We start from the raw sequence: 16129 nt of genomic DNA, 5'->3' as shown, positions 1-16129 counted from the left end.
GAGTGCCTTCTGTTCTAGCGAAGTGTCTCTTGGTGGGCTCCTGGATATCTTAGAATGGGGGCTGGTCTAACCTGTTGGTTAGAAAGACCAAACCACCATTAGAAGCTTGGAACTTCCCCCCATTCCCCACCCTCCGGAGAAGGGAGAGGAGCTGGAGAATGAGTTCGTGATTGGGCATGCCTCCATGATGAGGCCCCCGTTAAAATCCCTAAATTACAGAGTTTGGAGAACTTCCAGGTTGGTGAGCACATCCATGTGCCAGGAAGGCGGTGCACTCCAGCTCCAGGGGACAGCAACTCCTGTGCTCAGGATCCTTCCGGACCTCACCCCAAGTACCTTTTCATGTGCCATTTATATCCGTTATAATACACTAGTAATTAAGTAAAGTGTCCCCTAAGTTCTGTGAGTGGTTACAGCAAATCACCCTACCTGAGGAGGGGTCATGGGAACTTCGGTAACGTGAGACCCACTAGTTGTGACTGGTGTCTGCCGTGGGGACAGCCTGTGGGACTGAGACCTTAAACCCGGGGAATCTGACACTAACACTGGGGAGTTAGTGTCAGAACTGAGTTAATTATAGGACTTCTGAGAGCTGGAGAATTGGTTGGTGTTGGGGGGAAAAAAACCCCAAACAGCACAGAACTTGGTGTCAGAAGTGTGAGTAGAGAAATAGTTTTCTTTTCGCATGTGTCATTTTTTTAAAATGAGTTCTTCTCAGAGGCGTGAAAAGACAAGGTTTAAGCCAAACCGCATTTCTGGAAAAACCAAAACCAAAAACCCACCAGATAATCTAATTTTAATCACAAAGGTAGCTCATGTCACAGAGGGTAGAAAGACAAGGTGGTTAAAATTGCACACCCTCACCCAGAAATAAGAACATACTGTTTTAATATTCATATGGTTTTAAAATGGCATTAGTTCTCCATCAGAAACAGAAAGATGTTGTTTGTGCTTTGTCGTCATCCCACGTAGCTGTTAACTCCGGCGTTACAGTGGCTTTATACACAACTCTCCTTTGGCTTCTACCTCTCACTCTTGAATTTTCTACAAGTTTTACTGACTCAATCAATTCTCTCCATTGAGAAACCCTGCAGGGAGGGGTCAGGCCTAACTTCCAGGCTTTAGCTCAGTGTCCCTGGCCACAGCCAGAGTATCCTCAGGCAGCAGCAAAGGTCCCTCAGCCCTCAGCGTCCAAGTTCCCGGCGGACTCCTCTGCCGTGTTGGGGTCATTGCCCTAAGGACGGCTGCTCACCTCCCTTGCTGGTCTGGGATGCCTCTGGGCTCTGCAGGGGGCTTGGCCTACCTGCAGCTCTTTGTCCCCGGGTACTGCTGGGGGACGTTGTTCCCTCCCACCCCCCATGCCTGCACCCTGCCGGTTCTGGGCACTTCAGATGTGCCTGGTGCAAACTAAGATGCAATGGAAGTGTAAAATACACGCTGGATTTCACATGCAAAGGATGTAAGGGAGTTCTAATCATGGCGCAGTGGTTAACGAATCCAACCAGGAACCATGAGGTTGCGGGTTCTATCCCTGGCCTTGCTCAGTGGGTTAAGGATCCAGTGTTGCTGTGAGTGTGGTGTAGGTTGCAGACGTGGCTCGGATCCCGAGTTGCTGTGGCTCTGGCGTGGGCCGGCGGCTACAGCTCCAATTCGACCCTTAGTCTGGGAACCTCCATATGCCGCGAGAGCGGCCCAAGAAAAGGCAAAAAGATTAAAAAAAAAAAAAAAAAAAAAAGAAAAAAGAAAAAAAAAAAAGAAAAGAAAGAAAGAAAGGGAGTTCCCATCGTGGTGCAATGGTTAACAAATCCGACTAGGAACCATGAGGTTGCGGGTTTGGTCCCTGCCCTTGCTGTGAGCTGTGGTGTAGTTTGCAGATGCGGCTCGGATCCTGCGTTGCTGTGGCTCTGGCGTAGGCCGGTGGCTACAGCTCCGATTCAACCCCTAGCCTGGGAACCTCCATATGCCGCGGGAGCGGCCCAAGAAATGGCAAAAAGACAAAAAAAAAAAAAAAAAAAAAAAAAAAAAAAAGAAAGAAAGAAAAGAAAAAGAATGTGAAATATCTCAATCATTTTAATTTTGATTATATGTTGAAATGATTGTGTTTTGGATATATTGGGTTAAATAAAATAGTATTAAACTAATTTTACCTGTTCCTTTTCACTTTATAAAATGTAGCTACTAGAAATTTTTAAGTGATTTATGTGGCTGACAGATATTGCAATTGGCAGCACTGCCAAGAGGGACACAAGCAGAAGGACAGCCCACCTGGGAGGAATCACGAGGCGCCCCCCGCTTCCAAGGGGGATGGGGGGTGCTCCTCCAGTAACGTGCCTCCCTGCTCTGCCCCTAGATGCTGATGGGGACCAAAAGCACACTGAGCAGTAGGGAGCACAGCTGGCCGAGAACTCTGCAGTCCCACTATACCTGTCTACACCTCTGGCTTTCCACCACAGGACTGGATCCCAAAGGGTCACAAAGGGGTTGGAATGAGAGGAATTAAGTGTCTCGTTACCTCTGTGGCTCCCCGTTGGAACCAGACCATTCCAAACGCAGCTTTGCAAATCCCCAGCTTGCTCCTCTGCTCCTTGCTTACTGACGTGCCCGGTGGCCAGGCCCTACGACCCCACTTCCTTCAGTGGCGTGTTTGTAAATGAGTTTTCTAAACATTCTCTAAGGGGCTGATGCTATTAATGGACACAGAAACACAGCAAACATATTTTTCAGTTATTAAGTTAATTACAGCAATGGAAGACGTTTGAAATTTTTATTCCTTTTGCCTATACAATAGAACCCAAAGAGAATCAACTTAATAACTTATCTTACCTGCTGACTTCTGCAAACTAGTTATTTTAACATATTTTATAAACAGTAATAATATTATAACAATAATTATGGAGAAGTTAGTTGGATAACAGAGCTTTTCACAATGTAAATGGAAACACATAAGAAACTAGATAATTTTCAGCCCCACAACTCAAAATGCTACTGACAGGAGGAATGGCCTGCGTCTCCTGGTGGCCCAGAGGAAGCTGGTCACCCCTGTGCCTCTGGGGAAACACTGACACTCAGAAACTCCCCAGGGTTGCAGCAGTTTCTCTACAGATTTTAAGTGGTGTCTTCGCAGACTGTCTGGAGAATTTATTTCTAAACACTTTCGGGGAAAACTCATTACGGCATTTTACGCAGAGAAGCCTCCCGAGGAGGGACGCTCCCGAGAGAGGATGAGGTCAGTCGGAAGGGCTTGCATTCTCGGCAGGGCCCGGCTCCCACCTGCCATTGCTCAGTGTTGGTGCAGACCGTCCCCCCAGCATCACAGGGACCCACGCTCGCCCCCGGGTCCAGACAGCCGTGAGGTCACGCACTTCCTCAAAAAGGCGGGAGGGTTTTGATTGCCCCGTCCCTCGGGGCCTCTGAGTCAACCCCCTGCGTGCGTGCCCTGTGCAGGGGGGAGGCTTCATCTTGATGACAACGCTGTTGACACAGACCTGGCCTCCTGTTCCTTACAACCACCTGTCTAAACTATAGGTTCCTTCAGAAAGTGGAGACACAGTCTACACGCGTTTACCTCTCACCACAGTGTCGTCTACTCAACGTTCAACCCTTTGGACTTAAACTCAGTGTGGAGAATCTGTGACAAGCATCTCCCGAACTCCTCTAAGACCCTCTGCTCCGCCAAGCGCTCGGAGCAGCGCTCCCTCTCGGCCTCTTCGCCCTGAGCCAGCAGGCAGGCGCACGTGGCTTCCACCACCTCCCAGGAGATACACGACGGCGACCGCCTGTCAGAAGAAGACCAGGGAAAGGCTGTGTTCATTTGCTCCGCCGTTTCTAAGTAGCTTTCATAGTCCAGGGGACATGCTTGTTAGGGCGCTTTAAAGAATGTCACCAGCTAAATCTAATGCCGTCTTCCTAATATCAGAAACTCCTTACCTGTGACGACAATAGGATTGCTTTTAGAAGAACAATACAGAGGACAGGTGACTCTATCAGCTCCTAGATGACCCTCTCGTGGCAGATTCTACATTTTCTTGAAATTAGAGCCACTAAGAAGACACATCACTGAGCTCTGTGCACAGTGTCTGCCTGAGGAAAGCGGCGGTAGGACAGCCACCCTGGGCGCCAGCCCCCTTCCCCAGGGGCCCGATGGCCTGAAGATTCTTCTGTGGGGGGCGATGCAGGAGAGCCTCACCTCTGAACGCCCCTTGAGCCCTGAACAAGGCTCTGAAAGACAGCTGGACCGTGTCGTACAGGGCCAGCCAACTTCCCCACGGGGCTCAGGGGACAGCTGCGGCTTGAACTGAAAAAATTTAGGAGAACTATAAACTATAAAAAAGAGCTGGATTGGGATCGGTTAAACTCTCTCTGTCAAGGCAACGCACAGTGACTTCTGCAGAAGATGAAAGAACAGGGCCGCCCTCGGGAGCATGGCCTTGGCATTGTGAGACCAGACTCCCGAGCCTGGAGCCGCTATTGCATTCCATCAGACACGCAACATCCCCGGGTCAGGTGAGAAGGTCTTCACATGTGACTTCACAGAAATGCAGCATGTTTTGGTAAATTTTCTCTGACAAGACCTCTGTAGGTCACGGTGATGAGTGTTTCTGATGTCTCTCTAACAAGCATGAACTTGGCTTTTCAAAATGTTGTCAGTTAATGACATCTGGTATACAATCATGCTTTGACCCATTACATAGAACTCAAAGACACTTTTTAATGGATGACTCTAGTCCAGTGTATGATATAATGGTTACTCAAGTTTTGAGACCGGCCGGGACTATAACACAGCCTCGAAATCACCGAATGGGGAGAGACGAACTCAAGGGGATCCCACCATCCCTTTAGGAAGGAATCCAGCCCGGGCTGAGACCATCGCCCTGCCGCCACCCCCTGCGGTAAAGAGCGCTTCAGGCATCTGCTGCCCCGGGGTCATACCCTTGCCCCCTGAGCTCCTGCAGGGCCCCCGGCTCTTGTTCTGAACTGGGGGCAACTCAACGAGGATGAAAAGGCGCAGCCGAGAGGACAAATAGGATGAAGCGGTGTCAGCAGCAGGCCCCTGAGCTGGCACAATGTGTGATCAAGGGTTGGTCAGACGAACCGGAGACCCCCTTCCCCAGGCCCTGGTGCCCCAACCCCCACCGCGGACAAACACGCCTTCTTTCCAGTGAGGTGACTCTCAGATTCACCTGGAGTTCCCCGCTTAGGAGGGTTAGTTCCGAGTACCCACCTATCTTTTCTGAATGTTGGTAGTCCTGACAATTTAGTCGGGGACAAATGATGGCCGCCTTCAAACCCTCCAATGTCCATGTAGTTTGGCAGGTTCATTAGCGTTTTTCGTTCAGGGCTTTCCTCGTAATTTTTGCAACCAATGCATTTGCAAATAGAAGAACACATGATCTTGGCCTGGTGATATAAAATGCTTTTAATAAAATCAGGTTGCCCTACAGTTCATCAAAAACTGACAACTTCTATTAAGATCTTAAGTAACCGTTTATACTTGTGTGCTCATGTATGTATGTACTCTGCAATTTTCATACCCCCCCCCCAAAAAAAAGGGCAGAATTGAAGAGAAGCAAGTGACCAGGATGTGAAGGGTGGGGGTGAGGTGGGGAGGGGGCTTCTGAGGGCCAAGGGGCCATACACGTGTGGGAGTAGCGGCTTGTCGCCCTTGACTAGGGAGAGAGCAAAGGCTCAAGTGACCCCTGTTCTTTTTTCTTTTGTCTTTTGTCTTTTTAGGGCCTTACCCAAGACATATGGAGATTCCCAGGCTAGGGGTCAAATTGGAGCTGTAGCTGCCGGTCTACACCAGAGGTGAGCCACATTTGCAACCTACACCACAGCTCATGGCAACGCCGGATCCTTAACCCACTGAGTGAGGCCAGGGATCGAACCCGTGTCCTCATGGATACTAGTCATGTTCGTTACCACTGGGTCGCCATGGGAACTCCTCCTTTGACCCTTGTTCTGAGGGAAGCCTGCCTCAGCTGGCTGTAAAACTCCGGCCCCATTGAGGGTGTCATGGGGTGCCTGCTGTTGCAGAGACCGTATCGTGGGGAGACCTGGAACCCATCCAAGGGCAAGCCTGTGCTGGGCGTTCAAAGGGGGCCCTCCTCCTTCCTTGAGGGTGGACTTTATAGCCATGTGACACTTGGGGCTGGGGGTTCCCAGCTGTGTTGACAGGCCCGGGGTCAACTCCCTGCTCAGGCCGGGCCTGCAGTCGGGAGGCTGGCCCTACCAGCCACTGTGCTGCTCGGCTCCCTCTGTTTTAGGCCCTGGGATTTCCCTCTGTCCTTTCAACTCGGACATGGGCCCAAAAAGCTTGTTTTATTCTGTACCTTTGGTGTTTTGAGCAGGAAATTTGGGGGGATTTCTAGTCTGCTGTAGTGTCAGAGACCACAGGACGGCTGTACTTCCAGTGGGCCACTGCCGGCCAGAGGAAGGTGGGCTAACACACGGTCTCGCGGCAGCCAGCACGGATGCTGTGGCGAGCCATCGAGATGCTGTGAGGTCGTTTAAGAAAGGCCTCTCTGGGATGTCGCCACTCCCTCTCTGGAGCTATGCCTTTGGTTTTTGTTTGTTTGTTTGTTTTGTCTTTGTGCTTTTTAGGGTTGCCAGTGAGGCATGTGGAAGTTCCCAGGCCAGGGGTTGAATCATAGGTGCTGGCCTACACGACAGCCACAGCAATACAGGATCTGAGCCACGCCTGCGACCTACACCACAGCTCATGGCAACGCCAGACCCCCGACACACTGGATGAGGCCAGGGATCGAACCTGCATCCCCGTGGACACTAGTCAGATTCACTTCTGTGTGCCACCTCGGGAACTCCCCACCTCTGCCGTGTTTTTGACTGTACTTCCAAAATCCTAGCTGGCGACGGCCGCTCACTCAGACACTTCAACGCGTGTCTCCAGAAGCAAGAGACCATGAGGAGCTTTTTTTAAAAAACCATACGACCGCGTTGGGTTTTTTAAAAATTATTGTGAAAACCATATTTCAATGAAATTTGTTTCCTTTGTGATTTTATGTATTTTAATGCATTCAGAAATATTATTCAGAGGCATCGTAAGCATCACCAGACTGCCGAAGGAGTCCAAAGCAGAGAAAGGTGTTAGGGCCCCTACCCTGGAGGGAGACCCTGCTGCATTTAGATCACATACAGCTGGTGAATACCCTGGGCAGGAAGACAACTTAGCAGAGCCGGAGAACAAGACTACTATTCCAGTATCAGAAAAACGCTTAAGAGCATGCGCTGGATCTAAGACTTTTTTTTTCGGCCATGCCCACGACAGGCAGAAGTTCCCAGGCCAGGGATTAGAACCCCCACCACAGCAGTGACCAGCGCCACTACAGTGACAATGTCAGATTCTTAACCCACCAGGCCACCGGTGAACTCCTATAAAGCATAACTTATATTTGAGAAGTTAAGGTAGATTAATAGGTGCCCTTTTAGAAGCCCTGGGAGGGATAAAATTAAATTCCCTTTCTCTCTTTACATTTTTTTTTAACCCGAAAGCTACTTAGGCCACCTGTTTACCTGGCTTCTAAAATGCTACTTGAGACTTGCTGACTGACCTCATAGCATTCACAGTAGTTCTTAAGGCAGCCCGACCTCTTGCAGTTACAGCCTTTGTTGTGTCGAGGTTTAACGTCTCCCAACTTTCCTTTCCCAATTTTTGGTTGGAAAGCTTCCGGGTTCCTATCAAGACATGCCTAAGACAGAAAATGCAAAACCCCGTCAAGACATATTGTATTATTTAAAAATAATGTGCAGTGAAAGCTATCTGGTTCGCCTGTCCCTTGATCTGGTTGTTACTTTAGGAGGAGCCACAACAAGCCGAGTGCCTCGGCCTCCTCATGTCGTTAGGAAAGTGCCTCCCCGTCCTGTGTCATTTTAACGCATGTGAACACCTTGAGGTAGAAAATTAATGGACAATGAAGATGTAAAGGAAATCCTTGTGTCCATGCGAATGTACTTCTTTTCTGCCTTTTTTTTTTTTTTTTTTTTTTTGGCCATGCCCACGGCATGCAGAAATTCCTGGGCCGGGGATTGAACCCACGCCACAGCAGAGACAATGTTGGATCCTTAACCCACTGTACCACAAGGGAACTCCCTTCCTGTGTTTCTCAGACGTTTTTCCAGGGACAGTCAGGATCTCGGCACTTGGCTAACTGCTCCGTTTCTTGAACACGCATCCTGCTGTGTGATTTACATGCATTCTCTCATTGAAGTCTCCCAGCGACTGTGACGCAAACGCTGCCACTGCACTTGCCAGCTGACAGATGAGGAGACCAGGGCACCGAGAGGTGAATAACACGGGGCAGGTGATGGGGTCCGGCTCCAGGTCCCTGTGCTTTGTCCAGTCCTGGGGCTCAACCACCGCGTGGTGCCTTTCTCACCCGGCACACGTGGGTTTGTACCGGGCTTTGTTTAACTTCTCTGTCTGTCTACCGTCTAACCAGACATACGATTACTTTGACTAACAAAGTGACTGGTGCTCTTTATAAAGCTGTGTCCACCCCGACCTTCCCTCCCCTCCCCAGGTGAGCAGGTTCTGTGCCATCCAACTCCAGAGCCTGGAAACCCCCCTGGGTGCACAAGGGCCTTTGCAGCGAGGCTGCTTTGCTTGTGCATGAGGGACAACATGAGGCGGAGTGTGATGGATTTGCGCATGTATGTGCCCCTGTGGGAACCTACTCAGGTCGGGTTACAGGACAGTCCTACCCCCCTTCCCCCCCAGGCTCCCGCATGACTCCTCCTTATCAACACCCCCCCCAGAACCTCTATTCTGACTTGGATGGCTTTAATTTTCTCTGTTCTGGAACTTTTCTAAGTGGAACCAGAAGGTGTGTACTCTTTTGTGTCTGGCTTGTTTCATCACAAGTCTGTACGATTCACTCATGTGAGCACACAGCTGCGGTTCCTTCTTTCTCACTGATGTGTGTCTCCTGCTATGGGATCACCTCAACAGACTGATCCAGTTTCCCATGGATGAACACATGGCTTCTCTCCAGTTTGGGGCTATTATGGAGAAAGCTGCTATGAACACTTTTGTACCTGTCTCTGGTGGCCATGTACACTCTAGGTTTTGTTTGTTTGTTTGTTTGTTTTGGTACACTCATTTCTTTTTTTCACTTTTTAGGGCTGCACCTGTGGCATATGGAAGTTCGCAGGCTAGGGGTCGAATCGGAGCTACAGTTACCGGCCACAGCCACAGCCACACGGGACCAAGCCACGTCTGCGACCTACACCACAGCTCATGGCAATGCTGGATCCTTAACCCACTGAGTGAGGCCAGGAATTGAACCTGCATCCTCATGGATACTAGCCGGATTCATTTCCACTGAGCCACGAGGGGAACTGGTACACTCATTTCTCTTAGCTATATTTTTAGGAATGAAACTGCTGGGTCAGAGCACATACAAAGGTTTAGCTTTAGCAACTATTGCCAAACAGCTTTCCAAAGTGCTTGCACCAATTTCCATTCCTACCAGCAATGCATATGAATTCCAATACTTTCTTTTTCGGCCACACCCATGGATGTAGAAGTTCCTAGACCAGGGATCGAATCTGTACCACAGCAGCAACCAAACCACTGCAGTAACAATGCTGGATCCTTACCGCTCTGCACCACAAGGGAATTCCTGCAACACTTTTTAAATAAAACCTTTTATACTTTTGATTGCAGACAGTATGCTTTACCCCTAGTGAAAATGCTACTATATTGAAATTTAGATGCATCATGATTTTCAACTGATTTATCTATAAATAAATCTATAATTAAAGGGAAATTATATTATTTTACAAAAACACACACCGACCAACCATGGCACAGGGAGAGAGTCTCAGGTCCACAGGGGTTAGCTCTCAGTTTCCCCTGGCTAGTCACAGGGCACCAGGCTGTGGCCTGGGTGGGTCACTGTGCCCCTTCTTCTGGCCATCTTTTGTGCTTCCAGGAAGGGAGGACACCTGCCAGCCCCTGCATTTAGTCTTTAGCAAGTGGCTTGTGGGGCATGCTAGGGAGTTTGCCCCTAGACTCTCCCCCTCACCTCGAAGCCAAGGAGAATAAAAACCTGCCAAATGAAATGACAGCTGGGAGCTCTCACCCAACTTTGTTCACACAGTGGATCACCTATGATTTTCAGACACAGGCTTATCTGCTGCATAACACAATCCAAATTTCCAAACCTCAAATGGAGACAAGGTGGATATTTGCATGTTCTTAAACCAGAACCTTCTGGGACCCAGCTGCCTGTCAGAGGCCACCCCATCCCACACTGGTGGAGAATAAAGGTCTTTCTCCAGCTGCCACTCTCACGGCAGCCCCGCATCATGGCCAACATCCCAGCTTTAGGAATAGAGTCCTATTTAATGTATAATCTGCCACACTTTCGGCTTTCCCGAGATTGAAATTAGAAATCTGTGGAGCTGGTTTTGTGAATATCCCTGGCATTTTTAAATGCTTTAAACATGTGTGTATTTAATGGAAATTTGTTACCTTAATGGCCTTAAACCGCTCGATTTCATGACGTAAATTGTTGCAACAATTATTACAATTGCAATTGTTGCAAAAGTCCCCACTAGCAAAGCAGTCACAGTACCTGTGAATAAAACAGCACAGTGAGTCCAAGGCAGGGATGGCAGAGTGAGCAGATAAACAAGGCCACACACACGCACAGGGAGCGCACCGGCCGCCGCACCGCAGTCAACACCGCTCTCAGTCACAAGATTCTCTGCTGGGATGGTCCTCTCCAGTGTCCGACACCGAAGACAGACTAGTTAAGAATCAGTGGTTTCATAATACAGGGGTTTGCAGAGCTAACAATTTCCCAGATGATGTCCATTGGCGTCAGTTGTCTCCTGCCCCTGAGGCCACCGCCACTCTCCCAGGAGCATGGTGCACTGCTGAGCAAAGAGCCATTTTGCTGTCACCCACCCCAGTCCACCCAACACCGCTGAGCGCGTGTTCACTTCTCGGCCAGACCTTGCCTGAGAAAAAAACTACAGGGATGGACCTAGAGATTATCATGCTAAACTAGGTAAAACAGAAAGAGAAAGACAAATACCGTTACGCTATCACTTACAAGCGGAGTTGAAAGTACAACACAAATGAACTTATTTACAAAACAGAAACAGACACAGACATAGAGGAGACTTGTGGTTGCCAAGGGGGGTGGAGTCGGGTGGGGAGGGAGTGGGAGTTTGGGATTAGCAGGTGTGTATTAGAATGGGTAAACACTAAGGCCCTACTGTATAGCACAGGGAGCTATACTCAATGTCCCGTGATAAACCACGCTGAAAAAGAATGTGAAAAAGAATACACGTGTGTGTGTGTGTGTGTGTGTGTGTGTGTGTGTGTGTGTGTGTGTGAGACGGAGTCACTTTGCTGTACAGCAGAAATTAACACAGCATTGTTAATCAACTATATTTCAATGAAATTTAAAAGCAACAGGAGTTCCCACTGTGGTGCAGTGGGTTAAGGACCTGTTGTTGCTGCAGCTGTGGTGTAGGTCACCTCTGTGGCTCAGACTCGACCCCTGGCCTGGGAACCTCCATATGCCAAGGGTGTGGCCCAAAACAATGACAACTAAGGCACCTAAGGATGGACCAGGCCCAGGCTTTGTCTTACTTTGATTCCATGTCGGTGTTGGGGGAAGGGACACAGTTGGGGAGGAGACACAGGTGTGATGATGCCATCACAGTGTTGTCACCCAGGCCATCCATGAACTCAGAGTCTACAGGGCAGCCTGGGCTCCTGGGGTCGGAGGGGCAGTGCCTGCGCAGCTGCCTTCTCCTCGAAGGGCTCTCAGTGCCTGTGACGTGAACTGCTTCATGAGCTCTAGTGGGAGTCCGCCCTCGTGCTCTACAGCCAGGCGCTTACAGCCTGAGGTCGACATTTTTTCAGCACGGGCAGGGACAACACACTTTCCTCAACGCATGTAAAAGCCGTGTCCAGCAAGAACGCCTACGATCCTACCTGTAGCCCACACCCCAGAAAGGCTTTGGGAGGCTGTCTGCCACGCCATGGCCTCAGCGTGTAATGAGAGAGGAGGGCCCAGTGTTCTCTGCTGAGAGCGTGAGTCATTGAAAAGAGCTTCTGGAGTTCCCAGTGGGGCTCAGAGGAAACAAACCCGACTAGTATCCATGAGGACATGGGTTTGATCCCTGGCCCCATGCAGTGGGTTAAGGATCTGGCATTACCGTGAGCTGTGGCTATGGCCAGCATCTGTAGCTCCAATTTGACCCCTAGCCAGAGAACTTCCAATACACCTGTGGCCCTTAAAAAAAAAAAGCTTCAAATGCAGGTTGAGTATCAGCTCTGTCACCAGCTCCCCACGCTCTCTGATGCAGGTTATTAATGAGTCAGTGTCTGGAGCCACAGAATGGAAATCACGGCGCCTAACCTACCATATCAAAGGGATGCTGAGGGAAGCCCTAGAGACATAAGCCTGTCGTGCTTCCCAAGGAATGAGGCTGCTTCCTACAGACTGTGGCATAAATGCAGGAGGGCCTCTGTATCTGGCAATGTGGTAGACCAGATGTTTGCAGAAAACTTCCTGTCAGAGAATTGCTAGATGCAATTATTTTAACAGTTATTATTCTTTTTTTCTCTTTTATGGCTGTACCCACAGCACATGGACGTTCCTGGGCCAGGGATTGGATCCGAGCTGCATTGGCGACCTACGCCACAGCTGCAGCAATGCCAGAAGCTTTAATGCACTGCCCTGGGCTGGAGATCAAACTCACACTTTCACAACAACCTGAGCTGCTGCAGTTGGATCCTTAATCTACTGTCCCATTTAATACTTTAAAATAACATTTCAAAGTGCATGTCAAGCTAAGAGGAGAGTAGAGGAAGTTGTCAAATATGAAAAGACAAGAAATTGTAAGCCCAGAGGAGGGAGTTCTGCAGCTGCCACGTGTTGTCCTGGGCCCTCCACCAGCTCTAGTGACCTGAGCTTGGGTTCAAATGGGCCACTCTTGCAGGAAATAGGACAAAGACTGAGCTACAATAGGTGGGAATTGGAGCAAAAACTCCCATCTAGGAGTTCCGTCGTGATGCTACGGAAACAAATCCAACTAGGAACCATGAGGTTGCAGGTTCGATCCCTAGCCTCGCTCAGGGGGCTAAGGATCTAGTGTTGCCATGAGCTGTCTTGTAGGTCGCAGATGCTGCTTGGATCTGGCGTTGCTGTGACTGTGGCCTAGGCTGGCACTATAGCTCCGATTCGACCCCTAGCCTGGGAACCTCCATGTGGCATGGGTATGGCCCTAAAAAGACAAAAAACAAAAACAAAAACCCTACCATCTGAAATGTATCTCCTTGAAAGGCAACCTCCCCACAAATCTGCTTCACAGATGGAGAGCGTAAAGACACCTCACTGTCTGAGCCACAGTTAGAGAAAAAGGGGAAAATGTTTCTCCAGAGCTTTCCTAACCACTAGGATGGGCGGAGGGAGAGGAGACAAGGACAGACGAGTTGGAGGCTGGGAAGCAAAAGGGGCAGAGTTAATGGACAGCAGATTCAAGAAGGAAGAGCAGAAAAACAGCTCTGAAGGCAGGAGGGGTGGCAGCCGGCTGCTCTGACGTGATGAGAAGGGAGCTGAAAGTCTAGCTAGGAGGGGCGAGTCCCCAGGCCCCCTCCCTTCTAGAGCCTGACTGCCCCTCCATGGCTGCAGCAAGAGCTAGGGTGAAACAGCCGAGGACGGGGGATTATACAGAACAAAAGTGGGGAAGGCAAATGGGAGGCCTCCGGGTTTCTTCCACTCAGCACCTAGAATTCCGGCAGAGACTGCAAAGGCTCTGAGAATCTAGAACGTCCATTAATGGCTTGGTCAGATCATACTGCGGTGAGGCCACGGTGAGCAACCACCCACTGAGGTACCAAGAGCCCCCCTTCCGTTTTTCTTTTTTTTTGTGTGTGTGTGTGTTTTTTTGGCTGTGCCCACGACATATGTAAGTCCCCAGGCCAGGGATCGAACCCGAGCCACAGTAGTGACCTGAGTCACAGCAGCAGTGACAATGCCAAGTCCTTAACTTCTAGGTCACCAGGGAACACCAGCTTCACTCTTAAATGTGAGCAAAGTGACAGTCAAAGATGTGCAGACCCTGTAGGAGCTCTTCCAACATGAAAGACAGAGACCTAAAGAAAACAGGCTGTGTCGGGAAAAGAAAACTAGGGGTGGGGGGGCAGTAGCTTTAGGAAGATCAAGGTATATTGCATCCAGGAAACAAAATGATGCTAAGAAAAACGCTCAGCCCATAAAAAATACTTTCTGTAAAACAAAAAAGTAATCACGGGGATGAAAAACTTAACAGAAGGTATGAAAACTAGAACACACATTTTTTTAAAAAAGTGGAAAAAACAAGAGAAGAAAGAAAAATGTAGAGAACTACCAGAGGGTCCAACACTTATGTAATAACGGTTCCAGAAAGATAGAATTTTAAGGGGAGAAAATAAGCCAAGACTATTTCCCAGAACTAAAGGGCAGGGGTTTCCAGGGTGACAGGGCCTGCCAAGTGGCCAGAACCAGACATCTCATTCCTGAATTTTGGAGCAGGGGAACAAAGAGAAGATTCACAGGCTCTAGAAAGAATACAGCAGGTTTCATACAAAGGACAAGAAAAAGAATCCTGTCAAAATTTCGGTATCAACACTGGAAACTAGAAGCAAATGTAGCAAAGCTTTCAGCATTCTAAAAGAAAATTCAACTAGTTGAAGCTGAATTGAAGTTGGAAATCCCACTATCCAATCCAAAATGAGCATCTCAGTGTGAGGAGAGACTGACATTTTCAGACATGTAAGGTCTGAAAAAATTATTTCCCATGCACTCTTGCTCAGGAAGCTACTGGAAGATGTGCTGCACCAGAAGGATGCCGCGAGCCCATTATTATGGGCTCCAGGAGCCAGGGGTCAGACATGAGGAAGCAGCCAAGGAACTCTGAGCTTGAGGGTAGAGGGAGGGTCCGAGAGGAGAAGTGTGCCGCAGGCCTGGAAGCCGCCACTCCAGCGTGAGAAAGGCTCCCTCCAGACCAAGTCGCTGAAGACCTAGGGTGTCTGGGTGCTTTGAGAAAACATCTACACAAGTGGAGGAGAGTTAAGGGACAGACGCGCAGGAAGAAAATCAAGGCTCGGTGTCACAGAAAATAAATACTTAATACTTAATACAGATCTAACCATGTACATCTGATATCTGGGAATAGGAGACATTTGTCGGGAGGGAGGTTATGTGTGAGTAGGAAGAGGAAATAGAGCTAAATCCACATCTTTCATGGTACAAAAACAAGAGATCATGCCCAAACTGAAAAGCCAAGTAGCAGCAATTCAGGCATGTTATTTAGACTTATGGAGGCAAATATTAAAAGATTTGGTTAAGGGTTGAAAGTTCCTGGAGAGCAGAAAATAAGGAACAATTGCCAGGGAACCACATCTTTTGTCATAAGCCTTGTATAATTACTTGGTTCTTTAAACTATATGCAGGTGGCCTGGATAAAAACAGTAACTAAATGACAGGTCAGAAAGGGTAAACTGAAAGAGTAAGAAGTCAGGTACAGATTCAGCATAAAAAGACAAAGAAGTTAAAAATATGGAAGAAAGGAGTTCCCATTGTGGCTCAGCAGGTTAAGAACTCAACCTTGTCTCCGTGAGGATGTGGGTTTGATCCCTGACCTTGCTCACTGGGTTAAGCATGCAATGTTGCCATAAGCTGCAGTGTAGCTCTCAGATGCAGCTTGGATCTGATGTTGCCATGGCTGTGGTGTAGACCTCAGCTGCAGCTCTAATTCAACACCTAGCCTGGGAACTTCCATATGGCAAAAACGAGACTGTTAAAAAATATATAATTATAATATATAATTCTATATATATGGAGAGAGACAAAGAGAAATGGTTGCTAGTTAGAAGGGATTGCCTGTGTCTGATTAGCATTACAGAAGGACAGAAAAAAGAAAACAGAAGAGAGGTATCTGGAGTGAGGATATCTTGAATCTTCCAGAACTACTGAAAGTTGTGGATCATCAGATTTCAGAAAACTAATGAGCCCCAAAGGCAAATTAAAAGAAAAACCAAAGATGAAAAGAACATTATATATTAAAAAAAAAAAGATAGAGAGGGAGTTCCCTTAGCAGTTCAGCA

The 16129-nt window shown here is 48.6% G+C and overlaps 1 protein-coding gene across 5 annotated transcripts in view; it reads right to left on the bottom strand.

Moving 5' to 3' along the window:
• Positions 1-2750: 2750 nt before the first annotated feature.
• TESMIN (testis expressed metallothionein like protein) overlaps positions 2751-16129 on the bottom strand; it is a 44248-nt gene continuing 30869 nt past the window's right edge. For all 5 annotated transcript variants that reach the window (XR_014836761.1, XM_003122426.7, XM_085010504.1 and 2 more), the window contains 4 exons: positions 10493-10595; positions 7569-7706; positions 5222-5397; positions 2751-3776 (listed from right to left, as the gene is read on the bottom strand). Coding sequence is in view for 4 of the 5 variants with exons in the window: in XM_003122426.7 (XP_003122474.3) it covers positions 3584-3776; positions 5222-5397; positions 7569-7706; positions 10493-10595 (610 nt within the window). In the remaining variant the exon portion in view is untranslated. The remainder of the gene's footprint in view (positions 3777-5221; positions 5398-7568; positions 7707-10492; positions 10596-16129) is intronic.

This window comes from Sus scrofa, chromosome 2, assembly GCF_054392235.1.
Source record: "Sus scrofa isolate SSC_HxYL_T2T_F1_AM1 chromosome 2, Sscrofa_HxYL_maternal_Yorkshire_Landrace_v2.0, whole genome shotgun sequence".
NCBI lineage: Eukaryota > Metazoa > Chordata > Mammalia > Artiodactyla > Suidae > Sus > Sus scrofa.
The sequence above is the reverse complement of the archived record's forward strand: the minus strand, read 5'-3'. Positions and strand labels throughout refer to the sequence as shown.